The 22,213-nt window shown below is 37.0% G+C and overlaps 1 protein-coding gene across 1 annotated transcript; it reads right to left on the bottom strand.

The window, feature by feature from the left end:
• Positions 1 to 7,023: 7,023 nt before the first annotated feature.
• capn2l (calpain 2, (m/II) large subunit, like) lies at positions 7,024 to 21,186 on the bottom strand. Its single transcript, XM_084416945.1, has 21 exons — positions 20,905 to 21,186; positions 18,244 to 18,313; positions 17,510 to 17,628; positions 17,243 to 17,376; positions 14,988 to 15,156; positions 14,771 to 14,854; positions 14,604 to 14,689; positions 13,569 to 13,643; positions 13,306 to 13,466; positions 11,934 to 12,103; positions 11,785 to 11,796; positions 11,429 to 11,640; positions 11,303 to 11,339; positions 11,154 to 11,219; positions 11,006 to 11,063; positions 10,781 to 10,845; positions 10,573 to 10,641; positions 9,146 to 9,224; positions 8,949 to 9,065; positions 8,810 to 8,868; positions 7,024 to 7,719 (listed from the first exon to the last, which is right to left on the bottom strand). The coding sequence occupies exons 1-21, from the start codon at positions 21,139 to 21,141 to the stop codon at positions 7,696 to 7,698; spliced, it is 2,103 nt and encodes a 700-aa protein (XP_084273071.1). The 5' UTR covers positions 21,142 to 21,186; the 3' UTR covers positions 7,024 to 7,695.
• Between the last annotated feature and the right edge of the window lie 1,027 nt (positions 21,187 to 22,213).

The following is a 22,213-nucleotide window of genomic DNA, read 5'->3' as shown; positions in this document are numbered from 1 at the left end:
AACCATCATGTTTACTCTGCCTCTTACTGTCAACATGAGGACAGGAGAATGTCAGTTAATAAATGGGAAAACAAAGTAACTTGCGTTACTTTTTTGACAAAGTAACTGAGACTTTGTTGTAAATTTAAAAGTAATGCATTACTTTACGAGTTACTTGGGAAAAAGTAATCTGATTACGTAACTCACGTTACTTGTAATGCGTTACCTCCAACACTGCCCTTACGTTACCCAATTACCCCAAAAATCTTAATAGAAGACTTAATAATAGTAACTTTGATAATAAATATTTCTAAAGCGTTAGTAATTGAAGTGCATGGCAATTTTTTATAGATGTGGTGCTGTGTGAAACGCTTGTATATACCGTCAGTCAGAGCTGGGTAGTGACTGATTACATGTAATCTGGATTACGTAATCAGAATAAAAAAATTAAGCACTTGTAATTAGATTAAATTTTTAAATACTTGTAATCAAACTACAGTAACTTTTTTATTGATTACATGTTATTCTCACAATGGCAGTCAAATATTCATAATTCATTGATTCTCCCTACTCCTTTAATCTGTTAAATTTTCCTTTCTATAAAATGCCTACTGCTTATATACGTTCAGAAGGTCTTCCAGGTTTGTGGAAATCAATGCGATAAACAAGTTAGGTCAAAAGTAATCTAAAAGTAGTCAGATTATATTACCTAAAATGTGTAATGTAATGGATTACGTTACTAACTAAAAAAAAATTCATGTACTTTGTAGGCTAATCAGTAACCGATTACAATTTGTAATCTACCCAGCACTGTGTACAGTTTACCTCGACACTTCAGTTTACATTGTTCACATATCATGTTTTTCTTGTGTCAACATTCAAATGGGTCAAGCGACTTGCGCTTCAATAGAGAAGCCGAAAACAACAAGCAAGCATGTCAGTGCTGAGCTGGAGAATCCGGTTTAACTGCTCTTGTGCGCCTATTCAACACTTGGCTTTTGGTGATTGTTTCCCATGTGTTCCAGTAAATAACAGCGTTTAATGTCAGGGTTCTGCCCTGGCAGCTCTGTCTGTCTTGTCTTTGTTTAATGTATGTTTGCCTAGAACAAACATAGAATTTCTTTGTGGGCAGGTGCAAATCCTGCTGGAAAATGAAGGAAGCATGAAGTGCTCTGAAAATGTCCTGGTAGACGGCTGCGTTGACTCTGGATTTAATAAAGCACAGTGGACCAAAGTCCTCTTTTCTGATGAGAGCAAATTTTGCATCTCATTTGGAAACCAAGGTCCCAGAGTCTGGAGGAAGAATGGAGAGGCACACAATCCAAGATGCTTGAAGTCCAGTGTGAAGTTTCCACAGTCTGTGTTGGTTTGGGGAGCCATGTCATCGGCTGGTGTTGGTCCACTGTGCTGTCCACTCAACGCAGCCATCTACCAGGACATTTTCAGAGCACTTCATGCTTCCTTCATCAGACTGACTTCATTTTCCAGGAGGATTTGCACCTGCCCACACTGCCAAAAGAACCAAAACCTGGTTCAATGACCATGGTATCACTGTGTAATTACTGTGTGATTTCATGTAATATTCAAATTTTTTGAAATCCTGTTTTCGTGGGTTTTATGAGCTGGAAGCCCAAATTATGTACAAATTAACAACTAAATACTTGAAATCGTTGTTTGCCCTGAATCTATAATCTATGGAAGTTTAACGTTTTGAATGGAATTATGGAAATAAATAAACTTTTCCATGATATTCTAATTTTTTGGAAAGGGTCTGTAGGTCCAACATAGCTTTTAAAATTCCATCTAGTCATTTTGGACCACTAGAATACATGAATTTTCCAATGTCTGAGGATTTTAACTTTACATCTGTTACCGAGGATGAGATCAGAGATATCATTATCAATTTAAAAGACTGTTCACCAGGACATGATATGATTGACAGTAAAATATTAAAAGCAATTTACCCTGATATCATTAAACCATCACTTTATATTTTTAATCTTTCCCTAGACCGAGGAATTGTGCCTGTAGAGTTGAAAATGGCAAAAATTAACCAGTTTATAAAGAAGATGACCATGCTATTTTTAACAATTATAGACCAATTTCTGTGTTACCAGCCCTGTCCAAAGTTCTTGAAAAACTTGTTTACACAAGATTAATTCAACATCTGGACAAAAATAATATTTTATATGTACACCAGTATGGTTTTAGGAAACAACATTCCACTTACATGGCACTTGTCCATTTTTTTTACTGAGATATACAAAGCAAAAGATAGAAAAGAAAACGCTATAGGTATTTTTCTGGATCTTTCCAAAGCATTTGATACCGTTAACCATTTCATTCTGTTAAAAAAAAAAACGTTCACATTATGGTATACGAAACAAGTCACTACTCTGGTTCACCAGTTATTTTTCAGACCGGTATCAAACTGTCAACTATAATGGGACAGAATCCCCTCCCCTTCCCCTTCAGTGCGGCTTACCACAGGGTTCCATCTTGGGTCCCTTGTTATTTTTATTATGTTAACGACCTCCCTAATGTCTCAGATAAACTTTCTAAAATTTTATTTGCAGATGATACAAGTGTATTTTACTCCCATAAAAACCCTGAAATTTTAATAAAAGTAGTTAATGAAGAACTTGACAAGTTATCTACTTGGTTCAAGTCCAACAAATTGTCACTCAACATAAAAAAAAAAACAAGTTATATATTGTCCGGTATTAAGTCTGACACATTTAAATCTTCAATGAAAATTCTAATTGATAATCTCTCCATTAACAATGTTAGATCTGCTCGTTTCCTCTGCGTTATACTAGATGACTCTTTATCCTGGAAACCTCATATTAGTGCCATAAGTACAAAAATAGCCAAAGTGGTCGGTATATTAGGAAAAATCCGGCACTTGATTAACAAAAAAGTTGCAGTTATGTTGTATTACTCAATGTTGTACCCATATATCAATTACTGTAATGTTGCTTGGGCTAGTACCCACCCAACTAAACTGGAATCTATTTTTCGACTTCAGAAGCGAACTTTAAGAATAATATTTTGTGTAAATCGTAGACACCCCTCCCAATCACTGTATTCTTATATATACGAGTATTCTTAGTGTTTACCAAGTGAATCAACTTCAAATTGCTTTATTCGTTTATAGCTCTATAAAAAAGTTATTTCCCCAGCACTCCCTACTCTCGTACGACTCAAACACAGTTTAGTATATTATACAGAGGGTCAAAGGTATGGAACAGTCTTCTCACATCACTTATTGAGGTTTCTAAAGAACAGTTTAAACAGAGAGTAAAATTGTTGCTACTAAGTTGTCTGAATTTTCCATATGGGTTTGTGCTCTAAATCCAATTTTAAATTGTTTTATAATATGTTTTTAATTTGTTAAATATAATTGGTTCTATGGAGATTGCCACTAATTAAGCCCCTTGAGGGTTTTTCGGCAATTGTCCATCACATTTTTTTTTTTTTTCTGAAACGTATAACACTGTTTTTTATGCTTTTGTTGTGAAAAGAAAAGAAATCAAATCAAATCAAACTTTGATGTCACACACCAATCGGTCTGCGCAGTGCAGCATCAAGTGGAACACACTACTTGTCTAGTCCTCGTTTGCCTCACCCTATGCCTTGTTTGCTTTCCTCCCAATTTATTGTGCTCTACACCCTTTACCCTATTGTCTTTGCCAGTTCGTTTTGTGCCACGTGTAGTCAGTTTTTAAACTGTGTCTTAGGCATTCAAATCCAATGTTTGCTTCTCTTCCTGTCTCCTTCATCTGATGGATTTTTGAAGGCAGCATAGATGTATCCTTCTCTGCCTTTGATATCCCACAATCCTGTGCTTTCCATTCCTTGACAGTTGAGCTAGAAAATAAAGATGGGATCGGCAAGTTGCGGTTGGTGGTCAGTTTGTGTGTAAATGTACTTTTTTGACCAACATTTTACACTTCTGATGTAATTTCTAGCGAGAAATTACTATTGTAGTAATTAAATATTAGCTTAATTTTCACCAAAGCTCGCTCTATTTTGCTGTTGATCGTTAAACATTAACACTGCCTCAAAAGTCTGTCTGAAAGCAGTTTCGTGAGGAACCTTTGTGCACAAACGCTGCATTAAGGCATGAGACAACATGTTTTCGAATGCAGCCAAAGTCTTTGCTACAGTTTCTTGTGTATCCTTGTCAAAGATTTCCTCATTTCTTTTTTGATTAAGTTGCTTATTCAAGACTTCTACTTCTAAAAATACTTTTTTATAGTATTTTCGTTATTTTCTTTCTTTAGCAATCTCTATCAGCCTTGTATATTTCCCTTTTATTTTTGTTTTGTATAATGTAGTTATTTGCTTTTAGTTTAGTTAATTTCTCTTTTGTTCTTAACTTGTGTTTTTGTTACTTGAGTCATTATCTTTTATCAGTTCTTTATTATTTTGTGCGTTCTCTTGCTGCCTCTTCCCATTGTGTTGTCCTTGTGATCTTCAGTCTTGCAGGTATTATAGACACGGAGGCTTTTGTTTGCTGGGGAACAACATCTTTTATTATCTATTCCAGAGGACCCCCATCACTCAACCAGTATGAACTTGTTTATCTCCAGGGAAACCCTCCAAGAGACTGGAATGACCTTAACTTCTGTTGATACTCCCATCAAATACCATAACTAACTGCATAACAAGTCATCACTTATCCACAAGTCTTGTCTTGTTAAGTCCTGTTGTGTTGTGTTCTCCTGAAATTTATCCTGAGACTTCCCACTGGTTTCCTTTACCTAGCAGGTATAGTATCTGTGATCAAGTATCAGTTCACACTCTGGTTCATTGTGTTCTTGTCTGGAGTTCTACACAACTATCTGTCTTGTGTTGCCACATCCTCTCCAGTTCTTAAAGGGATGGTTCAGAGTAAAATCAACCTAGGGTCCTTTGCACCATGACCTCGAGCCAAACACCCCCCCCTCCCAGAAGCCTTTTTTCCCTTGGTCGAACATTATTAAAGTTAGAGCTTATTTAGAGATATCAGCCGAACGGCTTAGTGCAGGCGCTAATGGATCCAAGGCTGTATCTCGTAAATTACCCCATTTATAATGCCCAGAATGGTACCAAACTTCTACAGTAGTACAAACAGGTTCTGTACTCATAAAACGAGGCATTGGAAAGTTAGTAAGTACATCAGGAGTTTATTAAAAGCAGAACTTGGTAACTTTTTTAACTCAATAAAACTGTCTAGAAATCATTTGGATAGTTAAACAACCTGTTCTGGTGATATTGGTGACTTTCCCCGCTCCCCCCAGCGTTCCCAGGTGGAAAACCAACCTTGCAACTTGGGGACTACCGTCCCGGCAAGATAGAGATTGGAAGTCTCGTGAGAAGCGAGAACGAGAACGAGCGCGAAACACAAATTGCTTTACGGCAATTCGACATAAACACACGCATGTATGATGTATTACCAGATTACCCACCTCGGTAGACATAGCTCCACACGATACAGTTGGCTTGCTCCGATCAAAACAAACGCACATGAGCAGCGGTAGAGAGGGGGAGGAGGCCGCCGCAAGTGAGTTTTTTTACGACCGTGTCGTGAAATATACGCCCCACAGCTGTAGGGGGAGCTCGTGGGGAAAACATGCGACAACAAAAGGGAAAATCAGCGAAGAAGTGACTAGAGTTCGCTAGAGTTGCCGAGTTCTGCTTTAAATAACACTTGGCTGATGGCTAATGCTACCGCTAACCCGGTCGTCGAGGTCACTTCAGTGATTAGGGGGTGTATGGTTCGAGGTCATGGTGCAAAGCACCCTAGGTTGATTTTACTCCAAACTATCCCTTTAAGTTCTTTGCACCCTGGGACTGGTTCTAGCGGTTATCCTCCGCTTCCCAGATGTTGGCGTTTGTTTCACGCCACACCTACTTGTGTCCTGTCTGCTGCATTTTCAATAAAATCTACTCACTGCACGTCCTGCATTTGGTTCCTCTCTCACTCAGATCATGATAGTTTAATATGTTGCATGGTGGTGTTTTGTCGATTGGCCCACTGGGGAAAAGTTCAGGTTCTCCCAGTTGCATATTTTACCGTCCCTCTATAGCCAATTTCGGGTCCACTCCTAGCCCTTATGTTGATCCGCCCCTGTGTATAAATGTCACCGTCAGCAGGAAAGACGAGAATTACCTCATTGTGAAAGTCTTGAAAGTCTTGAAAGAAAGACCTGTCACAACAACACTTCATGGCCAGTATGTGGTCACCTGAACACCACAACCATAAGTGCTTGTTTATATTTCATTTCAAACCTACTGGTCACACCTGTGCTGTTCACTGGAGCTCTGAATCATTTAAACATTACCTACTAATATTTTAGATGTCATATTAGCTGCTGAACTACATAGTCTAATATTCAGTATAGCTGCTCTCGCTCGTGTGATATTGCTTAAACTCGACAGATCATACAGCTTCTGCAAAAACGGTAAAAAAGAAAAAAGAAAGAAAAAGTATTTTCTTTTTGTATCAGATCTCCTCTGCTGCCCTCTGCAGGTCATTCGCGACAGAGGAAAATATCTGAGTTTGTGTGCATTAAAGGGTTTGTTCACCCAAAAATTAAAATTACACCATGATTTACTCTCAAGCCATCCAAGGTGTATATGACATCCTTCTTTCAGATGAATACAATCTGAGTTATATAAAAAAAAATATCCTGGCTCTTAATTTTGGGGCGGCACGGTGGTGTCGCTTCACCTCTCAGCAAGAAGGTCCCCGGATCAAGTTCTGGCTGGGACGGGAGGCGTCTCTGTGTTTCCCCCACAGTCCAAAGACATGCAGGATAGGTGAATTGGAGAACCCTGCTATGGACTGGCCCCTGTCCAGGGTGTTTTCCCCACTTGCGGCCTGAGATACTGGGATATTCTTTGTGAGAGGATTGGATGGATGGATGGATGGATGGATGGATGGATGGATGGATGGATGGATGGCTTTTGATTTGTGAATGTAAGTACAATCGATTGAAATTGTTACAATCAGTTGAAATCGTAACTGGCATTCAAGTATTATAAAGAAGAATAGATGAGAGACAAAAAGGGAACGCACATTTATGCACATTATCATATTTTACATTTTCAAAAAACATAATTTAGTATGATTTATAAGCTGTTTTGAATCTTGTTAAGAAAGAAATTAATGGTATAATTATCCTTGTGGGGACATTTTGACCCAATAACGTAGGGTTTACCTGTGTTCACTAAGGAGATTCTTCATCTGGCTAGATCTTTTTTGTTGTTGTTGTAGAAAGAAGTGCTGCTGTCATTAACAGTGTCCTTAAAGTCAGACAATTTATTTGCGTTCATGATTACATTTTTAGAAATAGAAACATAAACTAGTCATTTGTATCTAACATATTTTTGTCATCTATCATCATAGTATTATTCTTTTATCATGGTATTCTTTATAGTAATACCTACCACCAATAACTACCAAGCTGAACCACCATGATATGATTTATATTAACTGCACAGAAACCCATTTTTACTATATGAAGATGGTGATGATCAGTTTGATGCAGGCCTGAGTCTGGAGAACATGTAGCATTACATTGCGTTTCACATTATGACGCAAATAGCGACATCAGTTTTTATTTTTTCCTTCTGTCTCTTAGTAATTCCAGTAGATGTCACTGTTACTGCGATGCATAAGAAACTGGTCAGATCTCCTCCCAGCGGTCCAGAATCTGCTCATTTTCCTCAAAGCATGGAAAAATTCAGCCACTAGAGAGGGAGACAAAATACATTTCAGAGTCAATCGACTGGGAACGATATCTTTGGAAGAGCATAACATAATTTTATAAATATTGCTGCAGTATATACAGTGCTGCCTTACATTTTTAAGTACAACCAACTTGGATGTTTAAGTCATTTCAACTTAAATCACATTAAACTTATTTTGATGAGTTAAAGCAATGTAAAAACATATGTTGTCATAACTTACTGATCATATTTTTTTTACAGTGTAGTATGTATATACTGTGCACAGTAAGCACATTATCTGTATTGTGCATTGAATAGAAAGATGGAATACTGCATCCCACAATGCAATGCGCTCAACTTGACCTTCCATTTCTACACTGTTCAGTCCCATTCACACCAAAAAACGATAACTATAACAATAAGTATATTAGCGTCCACACCAGCGGATGATATTGTTCTGTTTATTATAAGCGTGCGCTGCATATTTGTCGTCTTTCGCTTTAAATGCTCAAGCTCTTAAAGCAGGATGGATTCTGATTGGCTGTCAATGTTTTTTTCAATCATTCTCTGTGCCATTATCGTTATAATAGTGGTGTGAACTCTGCTATAGAATGATTTGAAGAACTACATCTTAATTGTTATAGTTATCGTCCTTGGTGTGAACGGGCCTTTGGAAGAAGGTTCTACATAGAACCTTAAAGAGTTCTGTCAGACGCTTCATATATAGAACATTTTAAGGTCCCCATCATGGGATCATTTTATAGATTTAGTTTTAATTATTTAATTTAGTTTTAGTTCATTTTCATTTCATGAAATTGATTGAATTAAACAGCTCATAAACATATGAGAAAAAAATGAAATAACCCATTAAACATAAGACAAAACTGAGTCAAGAACCCTAGAACCTTCCTTTCTAAGAGTGTAGAGATGTGAATTAGAATTGCAGTCATAAAGTAATAAAACAATAGTCTTTTTTGACTCATCATTTGGGGAAAATGGAAATTCACCAAGATGATAACTGAACAAAAATGTTTTTCTTCATAAACATGCCACGATTCTAGATCATCCTAGAAGTTTCACTGCGTGTCGCATGACTAACAAAGACACCAACCTCCATCATGTTCAGCTCTACTGTGCCATTCTTGTCCTTGTCCAGCATTTTAAATATTTCTGCAAATGAGAATTTAGATATAAATGCACAATTTACATATCAGTCTTTATTCAAATGGCGCTCTTTATCGGACACTCACTGAACATGCATTCGAGACGCATAATACAGCCCACGAAGTTGTCGAAGTCGATGGTGAGATCGGAGTCGCTGTAGCGCGCCACCAGGATCTGGTGTAGAGGGTTGCTCAGAGAGAAGCCTGTACAAAAAAAACACCATTAAATGATCACAGAATTGCCATTTTTGGCTGAACTGTACCTTTAAGACTCAAGATCTGACCTGCTTTCTCCACGGCTCCTCTCATCTCCATAGAGCTCATTGTGCCTGACTTGTCCATGTCAATTTTACAGTAAATGTCCTACAGAAGACAAACAGAGGCGGATCGCAATGTTACGACATTATATATATATATATACACACTCACCTAAAGGATTATTAGGAACACCATACTAATACTGTGTTTGACCCCCTTTCGCCTTCAGAACTGCCTTAATTCTACGTGGCATTGATTCAACAAGGTGCTGAAAGCATTCTTTAGAAATGTTGGCCCATATTGATAGGATAGCATCTTGCAGTTGATGGAGATTTGTGGGATGCACATCCAGGGCACGAAGCTCCCGTTCCACCACATCCCAAAGATGCTCTATTGGGTTGAGATCTGGTGACTGTGGGGGCCATTTTAGTACAGTGAACTCATTGTCATGTTCAAGAAACCAATTTGAAATGATTCGAGCTTTGTGACATGGTGCATTATCCTGCTGGAAGTAGCCATCAGAGGATGGGTACATGGTGGTCATAAAGGGATGGACATGGTCAGAAACAATGCTCAGGTAGGCCGTGGCATTTAAACGATGCCCAATTGGCACTAAGGGGCCTAAAGTGTGCCAAGAAAACATCCCCCACACCATTACACCACCACCACCAGCCTGCACAGTGGTAACAAGGCATGATGGATCCATGTTCTCATTCTGTTTACGCCAAATTCTGACTCTACCATCTGAATGTCTCAACAGAAATCGAGACTCATCAGACCAGGCAACATTTTTCCAGTCTTCAACTGTCCAATTTTGGTGAGCTCGTGCAAATTGTAGCCTCTTTTTCCTATTTGTAGTGGAGATGAGTGGTACCCGGTGGGGTCTTCTGCTGTTGTAGCCCATCCGCCTCAAGGTTGTGCGTGTTGTGGCTTCACAAATGCTTTGCTGCATACCTCGGTTGTAACGAGTGGTTATTTCAGTCAAAGTTGCTCTTCTATCAGCTTGAATCAGTCGGCCCATTCTCCTCTGACCTCTAGCATCAACAAGGCATTTTCGCCCACAGGACTGCCGCATACTGGATGTTTTTCCCTTTTCACACCATTCTTTGTAAACCCTAGAAATGGTTGTGCGTGAAAATCCCAGTAACTGAGCAGATTGTGAAATACTCAGACCGGCCCGTCTGGCACCAACAACCATGCCACGCTCAAAATTGCTTAAATCACATTTCTTTCCCATTCTGACATTCAGTTTGGAGTTCAGGAGATTGTCTTGACCAGGACCACACCCCTAAATGCATTGAAGCAACTGCCATGTGATTGGTTGATTAGATAATTGCATTAATGAGAAATTGAACAGGTGTTCCTAATAATCCTTTAGGTGAGTGTATATATAAATATATATAAAAGTTGGATTGTACAAAAAAATGAAAATGATAGAAGCATGAAAACATACCAGGTACATCTCAATTTTAGTCCAGAGAATTTTAAATTCAGTCAAGCCCAGTTTTCCACTGCCGTCTTTCTGAGACATCAATAAAGGAAAGAATAGACTAGAACAACTAGTAAAAATACATCAACCAAACGTTCTTTGCGTCATTTCTAATTATTTTAGTAAAACTGGTCCGGTTCATCAAATCTTGTGCATTTTTTCAAAAGGATACATCCAGTAAGTTGACCATGTTACGGCAAGTGTCCAAACTAAATCCATCAGTTTTAATGTCTTTGCCTTAAAAAAAAAAAAAAGATAAAAAGACATTCATTTCTTGTCATTAAAAAAAAAAAAAAAAAAAAAAAATTATATTCATTAATTATTTTACTATATAAATAAATGATTTACTATATTTTACAAATGTGATCTGGCCTGTAAAAAGTGTCAAAAAGCTTACGTCTAGATATCACTTTGTTCAGGATATTTTGCAGCTCAAATGGTGAGATTTCAGCGTCCTTGTGGAAGGAAAAATGATTGAATATGTTTTAGAGAAATTAATATGAACCAAAATAGCATAAATTAAATCATTATCCTGTAATACTCACGGCCCCAGCAAGCTGTCCAAACAGACTCTTGAACCGGCTGTCAATATCCCCCTCTTTCACATCAATCTGCACGATACAAATTTAAATAATGCATGTTTGTGTCATAATACAGTATTATATTCATATTGAACATGGTGCAAAAAATGTACCTCTGGAACCTTGCACTCGACAGGATCATCAAGCTCTCTAAAAAACAAACACATTTCAGTGAGGAGACAGAAACTTTCGTTAGGACTAATCTAAGTATTGTGAGCCAGAATAATCCAGGAACTCACTGGAACTCTGCCTGTTTTTCTGAGAAGACGCGCACGCAGAAGTCTCCATCTTTGTTGGGCTCAAAGGTGGACGGGACGATGAGATACTCGCCGGGGGGCAGACAGAAACGAGAGCACACCTCCCGCAAGTTGACGAAGGTCTCAGAACGGGCCGCCGAGGCATGTCGCACGAAGAAGTTACGATCCAGATGGGCGTTCCTCTGCCCGACAAACTACAACAGAATGTTTCAATAAGAAATTTGATTATTGGTATCATTTTTGGGTGAACTGTCTCTTTAAGAGGAACTGATGAATACGCTAGTGGAATTTGTACTGTATTTCTGGTCATTTTGTGCTTCAGTATGTGCAGTCCATACCTCTTGAGGAACCTGTGGACAACAATAAGAGAGATTTATGTTCGTGAAATAATCAGTTCTTATCACTGTTCTTGGCCAGAATAAGCTGGAAAGTGAATCAGACTTGTGTGAGTGAACTTCCAGTGTGTAGACAGTGTTAGGCTGCTCACCTCGTAGATGGCGAAGCCAATGGTGTGCATGTCCTCTCCGGCCTTTCTCATTTTGCGACGGTTCTTCTGGATCAGTCCCACAACGAAGCTGCATCCCACTTCATTATCAGCTGGGTCGTCATCCTCCTCCTCCAGCTTAATCAAGAACTGAGGGTTCATATAGAAAGAGTCTGCCAGGAACAAAACGAGGTCAAACACATGGCTTCTGTTGTAATAAATGGTACTTTAAAATATTAAACACAAAATGCTTTTTGTTTATTATGTTTTGTTTTACTTTTTATTGTTGTTTTTGTTGAATATCCTTTGTTTTGTTTATTTATTTATTTTGCTGTTGTTTTTGTTTAGTATTCTTTTTTTATTTACTTTTTTCTGTTGTTTTTGTTGAATATCCTTTGTTTTATTTATTTATTTAGCTGTTGTTTTTGTTTAGTATACTTTTGTTTTTGTTATTGTTTTGAGCTGTTTTTATTTTTAGGGTTTTTTGCTGTTGTTTGTTTGTAATTCTTTTGTTTTATTTTTTGTTGTTTTTGTTTAGTTTCTTATTTAGTTTTTTTATGCTGTTGTTTTAGTTGAAAATCCTTTTGTTTCTGTTTTTGCTGTTGTTTTTGTTTAATATTCTTTTATTTTATTTCTTTTTGTTTAGTTTTTTTAGTTTTTGTATGTTGTTTTAGTAAAATAACCTTTTGTTGTTGTTTTTTGCTGTTGTTTTTGTTTTGTATCTTTTAGTTTTTTGCAGTTGTTTTTGTTTCATATACTTTTGTTTTCCTATTATTATTTTGTGTAGTTTTTCTTTAGTTTTTGCTGTTGTTTTATTTGAATATCTTTCTTTTTTTTTAGCTGTTTTTGTTTAGTATCTTTTTGTTTTGGTCTGTTCTTGTTTTCTTTTTAGAGTTTTTTTGCTGTTGTTTTAGTTGAGTATACTTTTGTTTAGTTTTTTTTTTTTTTGCTGTTTTTGTTTAGTATCTTGTTTTTTTGCTGTTGTTTTAGTTTGTTCTTTTTTTTCCTATACTTTTTTTTACTTGAGTATATTTTTGTTTTTTATTTTTGCTTTTTTGTTTAGTATCTTTTTGTTTTTTGCTGTTGTTTTGGTTTGTTGTTCGTTTTTCTTTTTAGTTGTTTTTGTTTAGTTTTTTAAAACTTTTTTGCTGTTGTTTCTGTTTGATATTATTTTGTTTCCTTTTTGTTTAGTTTTTTTGCTGTTGTTTTTTATATTCTTTTGTTTTCTTTTTTGTTGATTTTGTTTAGTATTATTTTGTTTTGCTTTTTGTTGTTTTTAGTTTTTAGTTTTTTTATTCTTTGTAAAAGATTCACTTCCATACATAATATAAAATTATATAATGTAATATATCAGGCAGTAGATTCAGTTAATTACTTGGGAAGTTCCTGCAGCCTCCAGCAGTAGATCCTCTCCTCCAGTTGCCATCAAACTTAGACAGCGCCCACTTATTGACGCTGTCATCTGACAGAGCATCAGGGGTCAGATTACAGATCTCCACCCGCGAGTAATGACGCAGGAAATCAGAGTATGACATCCTGGAATGCAGAGATATATCTTATCAATGATCTAACAGCAGAACAGGAAAAATGCAAAATAAAAATGTAGAAAAATGAATAAATAAAACAATTGTAGATTACCAGAACTCTCCATCTTCTGCTTTGGAGCTCAGTTTCTCACGGTCACTGTCACTGACCTGACGCCATTCTGTCGACCTATAGACCAATCACATGATGTTCAGTGAATTTGCAGGTCATTATATAGCTAAATTGTTAAATCCAGCATGAAAAAAAAAGAAGCTATTTTCTACACACTACTGATCAAAAGTTTGGGGTCTGTAAGATTTTTATATGTTTTTAAAAGAAGTCTCTTATTCTCACCAAGACTGCGTTTATTTAATAAAAAATACAGTAAAAACAGTAATATTGTGAAAATAAAATTACTGTTTTCTATTATAATTTTTTTAAGATGTCATTTATTCTTGTGATCAAAGCAGAATTTTCAGCATCAAAATAACAGCAAATTTTATTTTTTGGGCGAACTATCCCTTTAATATTTTTGTGGAAACCATGATACGTTTTTTTCAGGATCCTTTGATGAATAGAAAGATCAAAAGAGCAGCATTTATTTTAATATTACTGTCATCAGTTTAGTGCATCCTTGCTTATTTAATTTTTTTATATATATATATATATTTTTTTTTTTTTGTATTATAAAATATACTGTATAATACAACATATATATATATATATATATATATATATATATATATATATAAAAAAATTATCATATAAATTATATAAAAATCATTTAACAAATTGAATGAGTCAAGTGTAAATAGGTTAAGTATGTTATAGTCTGTTGATTTAGTTGTGAAACGAGGAAGAGCTTTATTGAGTTGTTGGGTGTTCACTGTGTGACAAGGAGGATGGGCGGCACTGAACCTGTTCTTCCAGCACCTGAGGGCACAATGGCTTAAAGTTCCCATAGCAACTCAGGTCTCTCCTATAGTAAACATGTCTGAAAGAAGCCACAGGTGGGTGTCGTTACTTTCCGCAACACCAACCTGCATAACCTCTTTTCCTCAAACGGATTCCAGAATTATAGCTTTATGTGCTAATCAATTTGCAGACATGTCACATTGTGTGTTTTGAAGCCAACACCGGTTTACACACCCATCACTCCAGGGTCCAGTCCACTCCACCTGTCCCCAGGGGTTCCTGATCCGGACCAGTTTGGTTAACTCGCCCCTGTACTCCACCTGTGCAGACACCAGGCAACATTTAATGATCTATGCAAACCGATGACATAGAAATGCTTAATAATACTCCTCAACACCGACCTCTTCGGCTCCTGTAAGAGAGTAGGCGTGTCCTTTGACCAGTTTCTGACTAGTAATCGCCTCTGAATCTGCAGTGCTTGTAATCTACAGCAAACGGAAACAAAACAGAACCGGTTACGCATGACTTTTAATTACAGTTCACTGACAGTTAAAATAACAGATCCGGTTACAAACTGCTAATAATTACAAGGTTACACATAAATATGAAGATTCTCACGTCAATTGAGCAGCCCAGCAGTGAGCCCCAGCTCAAAGCCTTCTGGATGGTTTTGAAGAGATTTGGACTTGCTTTCGCCAATTCGTGGACCTCAGCGATGCCTCCGGTGAAATCCTCAAATCCCTCTGTGGTGGTGCCACCAGAGAGAGCTTCATAGCTGCCGTTCAGCCTGAGGACAAGGAAGTAGTTTTTCGCTTTTATTTATGAGGAAGTCTACTCCATTTAGTCAAGCTATACTCTTTAAAATACCATTACCATTTCTGGTTTCCAAAATAACCATTCAGTGATAAGTTCTTAAAATAACCATTTTTCTTAGGCCCTGTTTGCACCTGGTATTAAGATGTGTTCGGATCGATCGGATCACTAGTAGATGAGAGAGACACATACCCGTTTACACCTGGTGTTTTAATCTGTCTATTTGTCCACTTGTGACCACATCTGTCTTGATTTCTTCGAGGGGAGGGTCTATCGGCGGGTAAATGTATGGGCTTTTTCAGATCTTTCGCTCTAATGGACGAAATAAGCTAGAGCAATTTGCATAAGGATAAACATAAACAAGACCAAACGCGGTGAGTGTGTGTTAGAAATCAGGAATGGTGAGAGAACATTGTGCTTGGTACATTTTTATCTTCAAACTAAACTTGGGTCTTCAGCTGAAAAAGTTTAAATCCCATCTGGCTAGTGCGCTTCCCATAATGTTTACGCGTTAGGTCAGTAGGCGGAGAGTAGGTGTCTTGTGTGGCTGTTTGAACACATTCGATCACATGAGCATTTACACTACGAAAGCAATCCGGTCTATTGTGTTTTCAACTACCTCTGGAAGTGGTTGAAAGTGGACAAACTAAAGACGTTTTAGACCCCGTTTACACCTGTATTTAGCGTCGTCCACTTGTGATTCGATCATCCTAACTGCATCTTAATACCAGGTGTAAACAATCTAAGTATAAAGAACATTTTAATAATCTAAAGAAACTTTTGTGGAATGGAAAGGTTCTATGGATATTAACCCTCAGACGGTCTTCGTTTCGGAGTCACATCCTGGGCCTTCCCGGTCAGAAGTGACCGGAGGCCTAAAAATGAAACTTCCTCCATCCCAGTAAAACCAATAATATTTATTCTTTTTAATTTTGTATTTTGAGATCATTTTATTGAATTTATTAATATTTATGGTCTATTTTTGCCATTGAAATTAATAAAAAAAAATATATAAATATATGTATTTTTAATTTTTTTTATTTATGCAGTATTTTAGTTTAATATAGAGTCTAGGCCTTCAAAAAAAAAAAGTTTGAAGCAGATTAGCACCATCTGGTGAGAGTATGGAGAGAAAGCGTAGAAACATGGTGTAACCACTAGATGGCATCTACAGTTCTCTATGGAGAGGCATGTGAATTCCCCAGCTGTTTATGGACACATTTACTTCTTTTTTTTTTTTACAGAATTTGTAACAAAAAATGCAATTCATTCAATTATAACACTTTATGTAAAATAATATTCATTTTTTTTCCCCCTCAATTTCCCATTCATTTCCTATGGGGGTCATTTTTGACCGAAGACCACAAGTGTGACTATTTTTTTTACGACCACTTAGCATGCTCGACTCATGACCTCAGTTTTTTTGTGTGTGCACATACCTAATGCCATACAAGTCACCAAGTTTCGTAACATTCCGATGAAGCCGTGATTTTTAAAAATTCAAAACAGATTTTTTGTAATCAAAATTTATTGGTGTGTATGTGTATAAAAGTGTGTTTGTATGTGTGTGTGTGTGTGTGTGTGTGTGGGTGTGTCTGTTTTGCACTCTTGATGTTGTAGAGTGTCACCCCTTTACAGCGGTGTACTTTTTTTTAGGATTGTGGCCGATTTGTAGATTGTACACACAAAAATTCGGAGAATTATTTTTTTTTTTGGTCAATTTCCCATTAATTTCCTATGGGTCGGTCATTTTTGACCGAAGACCAAAATCGTCACTATTTTTTTTTACGACCACTTAGCATGCTCGGATCATGACCTCAATTTTTTTTTGTATTTACATACCTAATGCCATAAAAGTCACCAAGTTTCATAACATTCCGATGAAGCTGTGATTTTTAGAAATTCAAAACAGAAAATGTTTCGGTCAGAAATGACAGAGGACCGTCTGAGGGTTAAAGGTTCTTCGCTTCATTTCTTTATTCTTTATTAGTGTAAATGAGTTTGAGGCTACAACTTTTAATCTACTGAGCTACAAATACTTTTAATCTACAAATACTCACTTTGCATAGGCCTTTTCCAGCAGAGCGCTCCAAAACTCAGAGCCCTCGGCGGAGTGAACGAACAGCAACTCTCCTTTTCTTGCAGGCAGACGGTCGTCAATGACCACGTCCACCCAATCACCGTACTGCCAGAACTGAAGAAACAATGGACATATGTGAACAATGGAACATTTGACAAACGTCTTCATGGGTAAATGCCCATAAAAAAGCAAAATCAGTCGTAATATTTTTGGTTTGTTGGCTTTTATGTGACGAGAGGCTATTAACCTGGAAATGAAATATTCCAGCGTAACCTCCGTCAAAAGTCTGATCAGATGGGACGACGCGGCCGAAGACGTCCTGGTTCAGGGTGAGAGAAGCGATGGCAGCTAGAAGCCAACAGTCACCTGGAAAACCAGTAGGGAGATGTGATATAATTTTCCTATTATTCCTGCTCCTCCTACACACTTTGCAAACTCATTTGCATCACAGACGTTTTCTTTATAGCCAGTATGTGGATTCAATTCACCAAATGCAGCATGATTTTGATTCTTATCAGTCCCAAATAATTTCAGATAGAGTGGAAAACTGTAGGTTTTTTGTTTGTGAAAAAACCCGTGGCGTTTGATCCAAGATAGGAAAAAAACACAAAAGTGTTTGGGTTGTATGGAATAAAGCAGGTTTTGACAAGGGTGTGTTTATGTGTTTGTTTGGGATTTAGAGTTGCAACCTAGACAATACTATTCTACAATAGGAATTCTGTTCCATTCCACAGATTCTACTGAGCCTGGTAGTTATTTTCATTTCAGAAAAGTTCTTTAAGGTATGTAATTAATATAATTCCAAGATATGAGAAAAATTAGTGTGTTAAAAGAGGGTGTTTCCCTGTGCAAATCTGATGATTTTCAAACTCCCTCAACCAGAAAAAAATGCTTTTGTTCTATACATGATCTTTTGTTATCAGCATTTCTAAAGTTTCAGCAGCTCAACAATAGGCTAATATTACAGGTAAACGGACTCACCCAAAGCACCCTGGCAGATGTCAGTTCTGGTTGCTCCTCCACTAATGAACGTTGGGTTGGACGTCAGTTGCTGGATGACAAAACATGCATTTCAAAAACATGAATCACAGGTTTACCTTAACAAGAGATGAGTTAACTGCTGAATCAACATGATCAAACACATGGCTCCATACAATAGGAAACAAAATAGGGCCACGTAATGGGGTAGAAAACTTTGCTTAAATAACTCAGAAGGAGCTAGATATTTTCTGGTTATTTTAATATTTGCTTGGTCATTTTTATTACAATGACCTAACAGGGTTGAATGGTTGAGCAGTTAAATCTGAAATTTGTGTAAACATTTACAATGAAAATGAAGTAGTATTATCTTCCCGCCATTGGAAGGGTCCAAATGATATGTCCTCTTGGGTGTTACAATTTTAAGTTTCATTTTTTATAACAGGAGGGAAATGCAGGACAGGGTTGCAAAATTAGCTTAGATAAAACATAACTCAGTAGCTATTTATTTTGTGGTTATTCTTTTGGGTTGTAGTTATTGATTAACCTATATTTACCATAAATTAAAAACGATATACTTGCTTGATCATTTTTATTACAACAACCTGAGTAACATAGTTGAATGGTTGAGCAGTCAACTCTGAAATTTGTGTAAAAACTGACAATGAAAACTAAGTTATTTTGTCTTCCCACCACTGGAAGGATTCAAAAGATAGGCGACTAAAAGATTGTTATTACAATAAAGTGAGTAACAGGGTTGAATGGTTGAGCAGTCAACACTGAAATTTGTGTAAAAATTGACACTGAAAATTTATTTTATCTTCCCATCATCGGAAGGTTTCAAATGATATGTCTTCTTGGGTGTTTGAATTTTAAGTTACATTTTCTATAACGGGAGAAATGCAGTAACAGGGTTGCAAAATTAGCTTGCAATTCGGTGTGTAGTTATTGAATAACATACATTTACCTTAAAGAAAAATATTTGATGGACATTTTTATTACAATAACATGAGTCACAGGGTTGGATGGTTAAGAAGTCAACTCTAAAATTTGTGTAAAAAATTTACAATGAAAATTTGATTATTTTGTCCTCCTACCAAATGTGGTTTCTTCTTAAGTGTTATGATTTGAATCATAATAATGAATGTTACATGTTCTTCTATTAGGGGGCAAGTCATAAAAGGGTTGAAAAATGTTGGATATAGCCAAATATTAGCTTTTTCATTTGTTATTAATTAAATTGTTTAAATTTTAATTATTACAAATTTGTTTAAAAAAATTATATAACACTGAATTTCAGTCCAACATTTTGTCAAAATTATTATATTTTTGTATGATTTTAAATGTTGAACACTATCAAGGTCAAGACCTCTGATGGACAAGTTACTTTTAACACTAGGTTTTATATAATAGCTAATAGTATATAATATAAATACTATATATAAATGTAATAGTTTTTATAACAAAAATATGGGAGTTTTCTTAGTATATATGGACACACAAGTGTATTTGTGGAAAGTGACAAGTGCATCTTGTTTTCTTTAATAGCCAGAGCGCTCAAGAAATCTCAAAGGTTTTCTAATGACTTTTCTAATAAGTAATAAGTGACATGTGAAGGCCAAGGATGGTTACCCATTCTCGGAATTTGTCCTCTGATTTAACTCATCCAAATTAGTCACACACATTAGGAGAAGAGAGTAGTGAACACACATACACACACACACACACACACACTCCCAGAGCAGTGTGCAGCCATTTTGCTGTGGCGCCCGGGGAGCGATTGGGGGTTAGGTGACTTGCTCAAGGGCACCTCAGTCATTTCCAACCAGTATTGAGAATCAAGCCTGCAGTCCGACTCTCTAACCATTAGGCCACGATATTTATTCTAAAAATTGTTTGAATACAGTTATACCTCTGGGGAAAAAAAAGCTGTGAGTCTAACTGACACCATTCTTGAATACAACAATAACCATCCATCATCCCAGCTGTAAGGATCATATTTACTCTAATTGACTCTAAAAGGTCTTCTGGCAACCAGTAATGCATAACGCGGCTCACAAAGCAGTGCATGCAGCATTTAAAATGATCTTGGGGGAGCATGTTCCTATAATTTGCTGGTCTGTCTGGCACTGAAGCACTTTGTCAGGTTCAGACTAACAAGTAATGGCTTTACGTGGTCATTAGTGTAGACTTTTTGTTCTTTCATGGCTGCCTAAATGGTTTTTGAAAACACACTGATGTGTATTTGTTTTTCTGAAATCCCATTCATCTCTCAGTACAATGATCTGACTGACCTATAATAACTATGGACAAGTGAAGCTTCCTGTTCATAGTGCCTCAAAAAAACAAATGATGGTGAACACACCCAGATATTTACCGAACACAGAACAACTTATCTAAGACAATATGAGCAAGGTGTGATGGCCTAGAGCAAAACAGTAAGAAAAGTATAGTCAAAGTTGAGATTTGAACTTGGTTTGAGAAGAATGTCCATTATGTGTTACTATGGGTATATGAATAGCCTACTTCAAACATGCAAATAAGGGATGGTCCATGCCAAAGATATCAAAGCATGGAATAGCTACAATAGGTTTACCCAGTGCAATTTCAGTTTTATTATTATAATTAAATATCTGAAATATAAAAGGATTGTATTACACCCACCTTTGGTCTCACCCACTCAACCCCGCGCACTTTAGAGGAGTTTGGTCCCAGTTCGTTGAACCCGAGCGCAGATGTATTGGCTTCAAACGTGTCATCCTGAAATAAGCGTCCGCACTCCAGACACTCGCGCTTGAGCGCCTCGTAGTCCTGGTTGAGGAATTTGACCGCTTGAGCGTTGGTACCGATGCCCGCTGCTCGAGCCCTGTTTTGCTGGAGCTTCGCCGCAATTCCTGACATCTCTGCTCGTCCGTCACAACAAACAGTGAAAACACACGCACACCTCAGCTCACAACGCGTTTGGAGAGGGCGTAGCCAGGGGCGTTATTAGCCTTTCGTCAGTAGGGAACAAGTGCAATAAAAGGACACAAGTTCTATTGGGCTATTATACAAAAATAAAATAAAATAAAAACCTTGTTAGCACTTATTTTACAGTCCTGTTCCCCATGTACATATTATATTACAGTAATTGGGTAACTATACAACCAACCTAATCCTAAACTTATAACCTTAACCTATGGAGCGAATTATGTGCCATAATTAAACAAACAGATCCAGCATTTTCAAACAAACTCGATCTACTTCGCAAAGGAAAACTCGACTCGCAAACAAACAGAAAGCAATGTACAGAGGTCAGTTTGAGTGAAAATGCAGTGGAGTAACAAATATGTATTGTGTTTTACAAATATAAATAAATGAGCCAAGATTAACAAATAAATACAAACCATCCTACAAATTGCATGTAACCTTTGAACAAATACCAAATCTAGCGCATACAAATGCATCTGTCTGTTATGATTGTGAGACACTTGGCTTTTTACGAGATCTCTCGGCTCGATTTTCTCACAAATGCAGTTGAGCAACTTCCTCTTCTAAAACAGTAGATGGCGCTAAGATTAATTTAGCGCTAGTCTCCTGGGAGAAGCACTGATTTGAAACTTGTCTTTGCCTACAGCTGAGGAAAATGACCGGTGAACAGGTGTGTTTCTGTCTTAATTTATCTGTAATTAACCTTTTTGAGGCTTTCTTTTGCAAAATATTTATTGCATATCTAGACAGAAATCCACATTAGCACTTACACTTCACTCTCTCTAGGATGGGGGAATCTATAAGCTGAAAGCTCTGCCATCATATGTTGCTTTTTGTAGGCTACATTTTTTCTACATCGGACTAGGCTGACCAGACGTCCCGAAAAATTCGGGACAGTCTCGAAATCGAAGCTGTTGTCTCGAATCCCGAATACGGCCCTCATTGTCCCGAAAATTATACTGAAGCAAATTCTTAGTTATTGTCTGATAAAACATTAAAAACT

The sequence above is a fragment of the Rutilus rutilus genome (genome assembly GCF_951802725.1).
Source record: "Rutilus rutilus genome assembly, chromosome: 8".
Taxonomy (NCBI): Eukaryota; Metazoa; Chordata; class Actinopteri; order Cypriniformes; family Leuciscidae; genus Rutilus; species Rutilus rutilus.
This window is presented reverse-complemented; position numbering and strand designations above follow the sequence as displayed.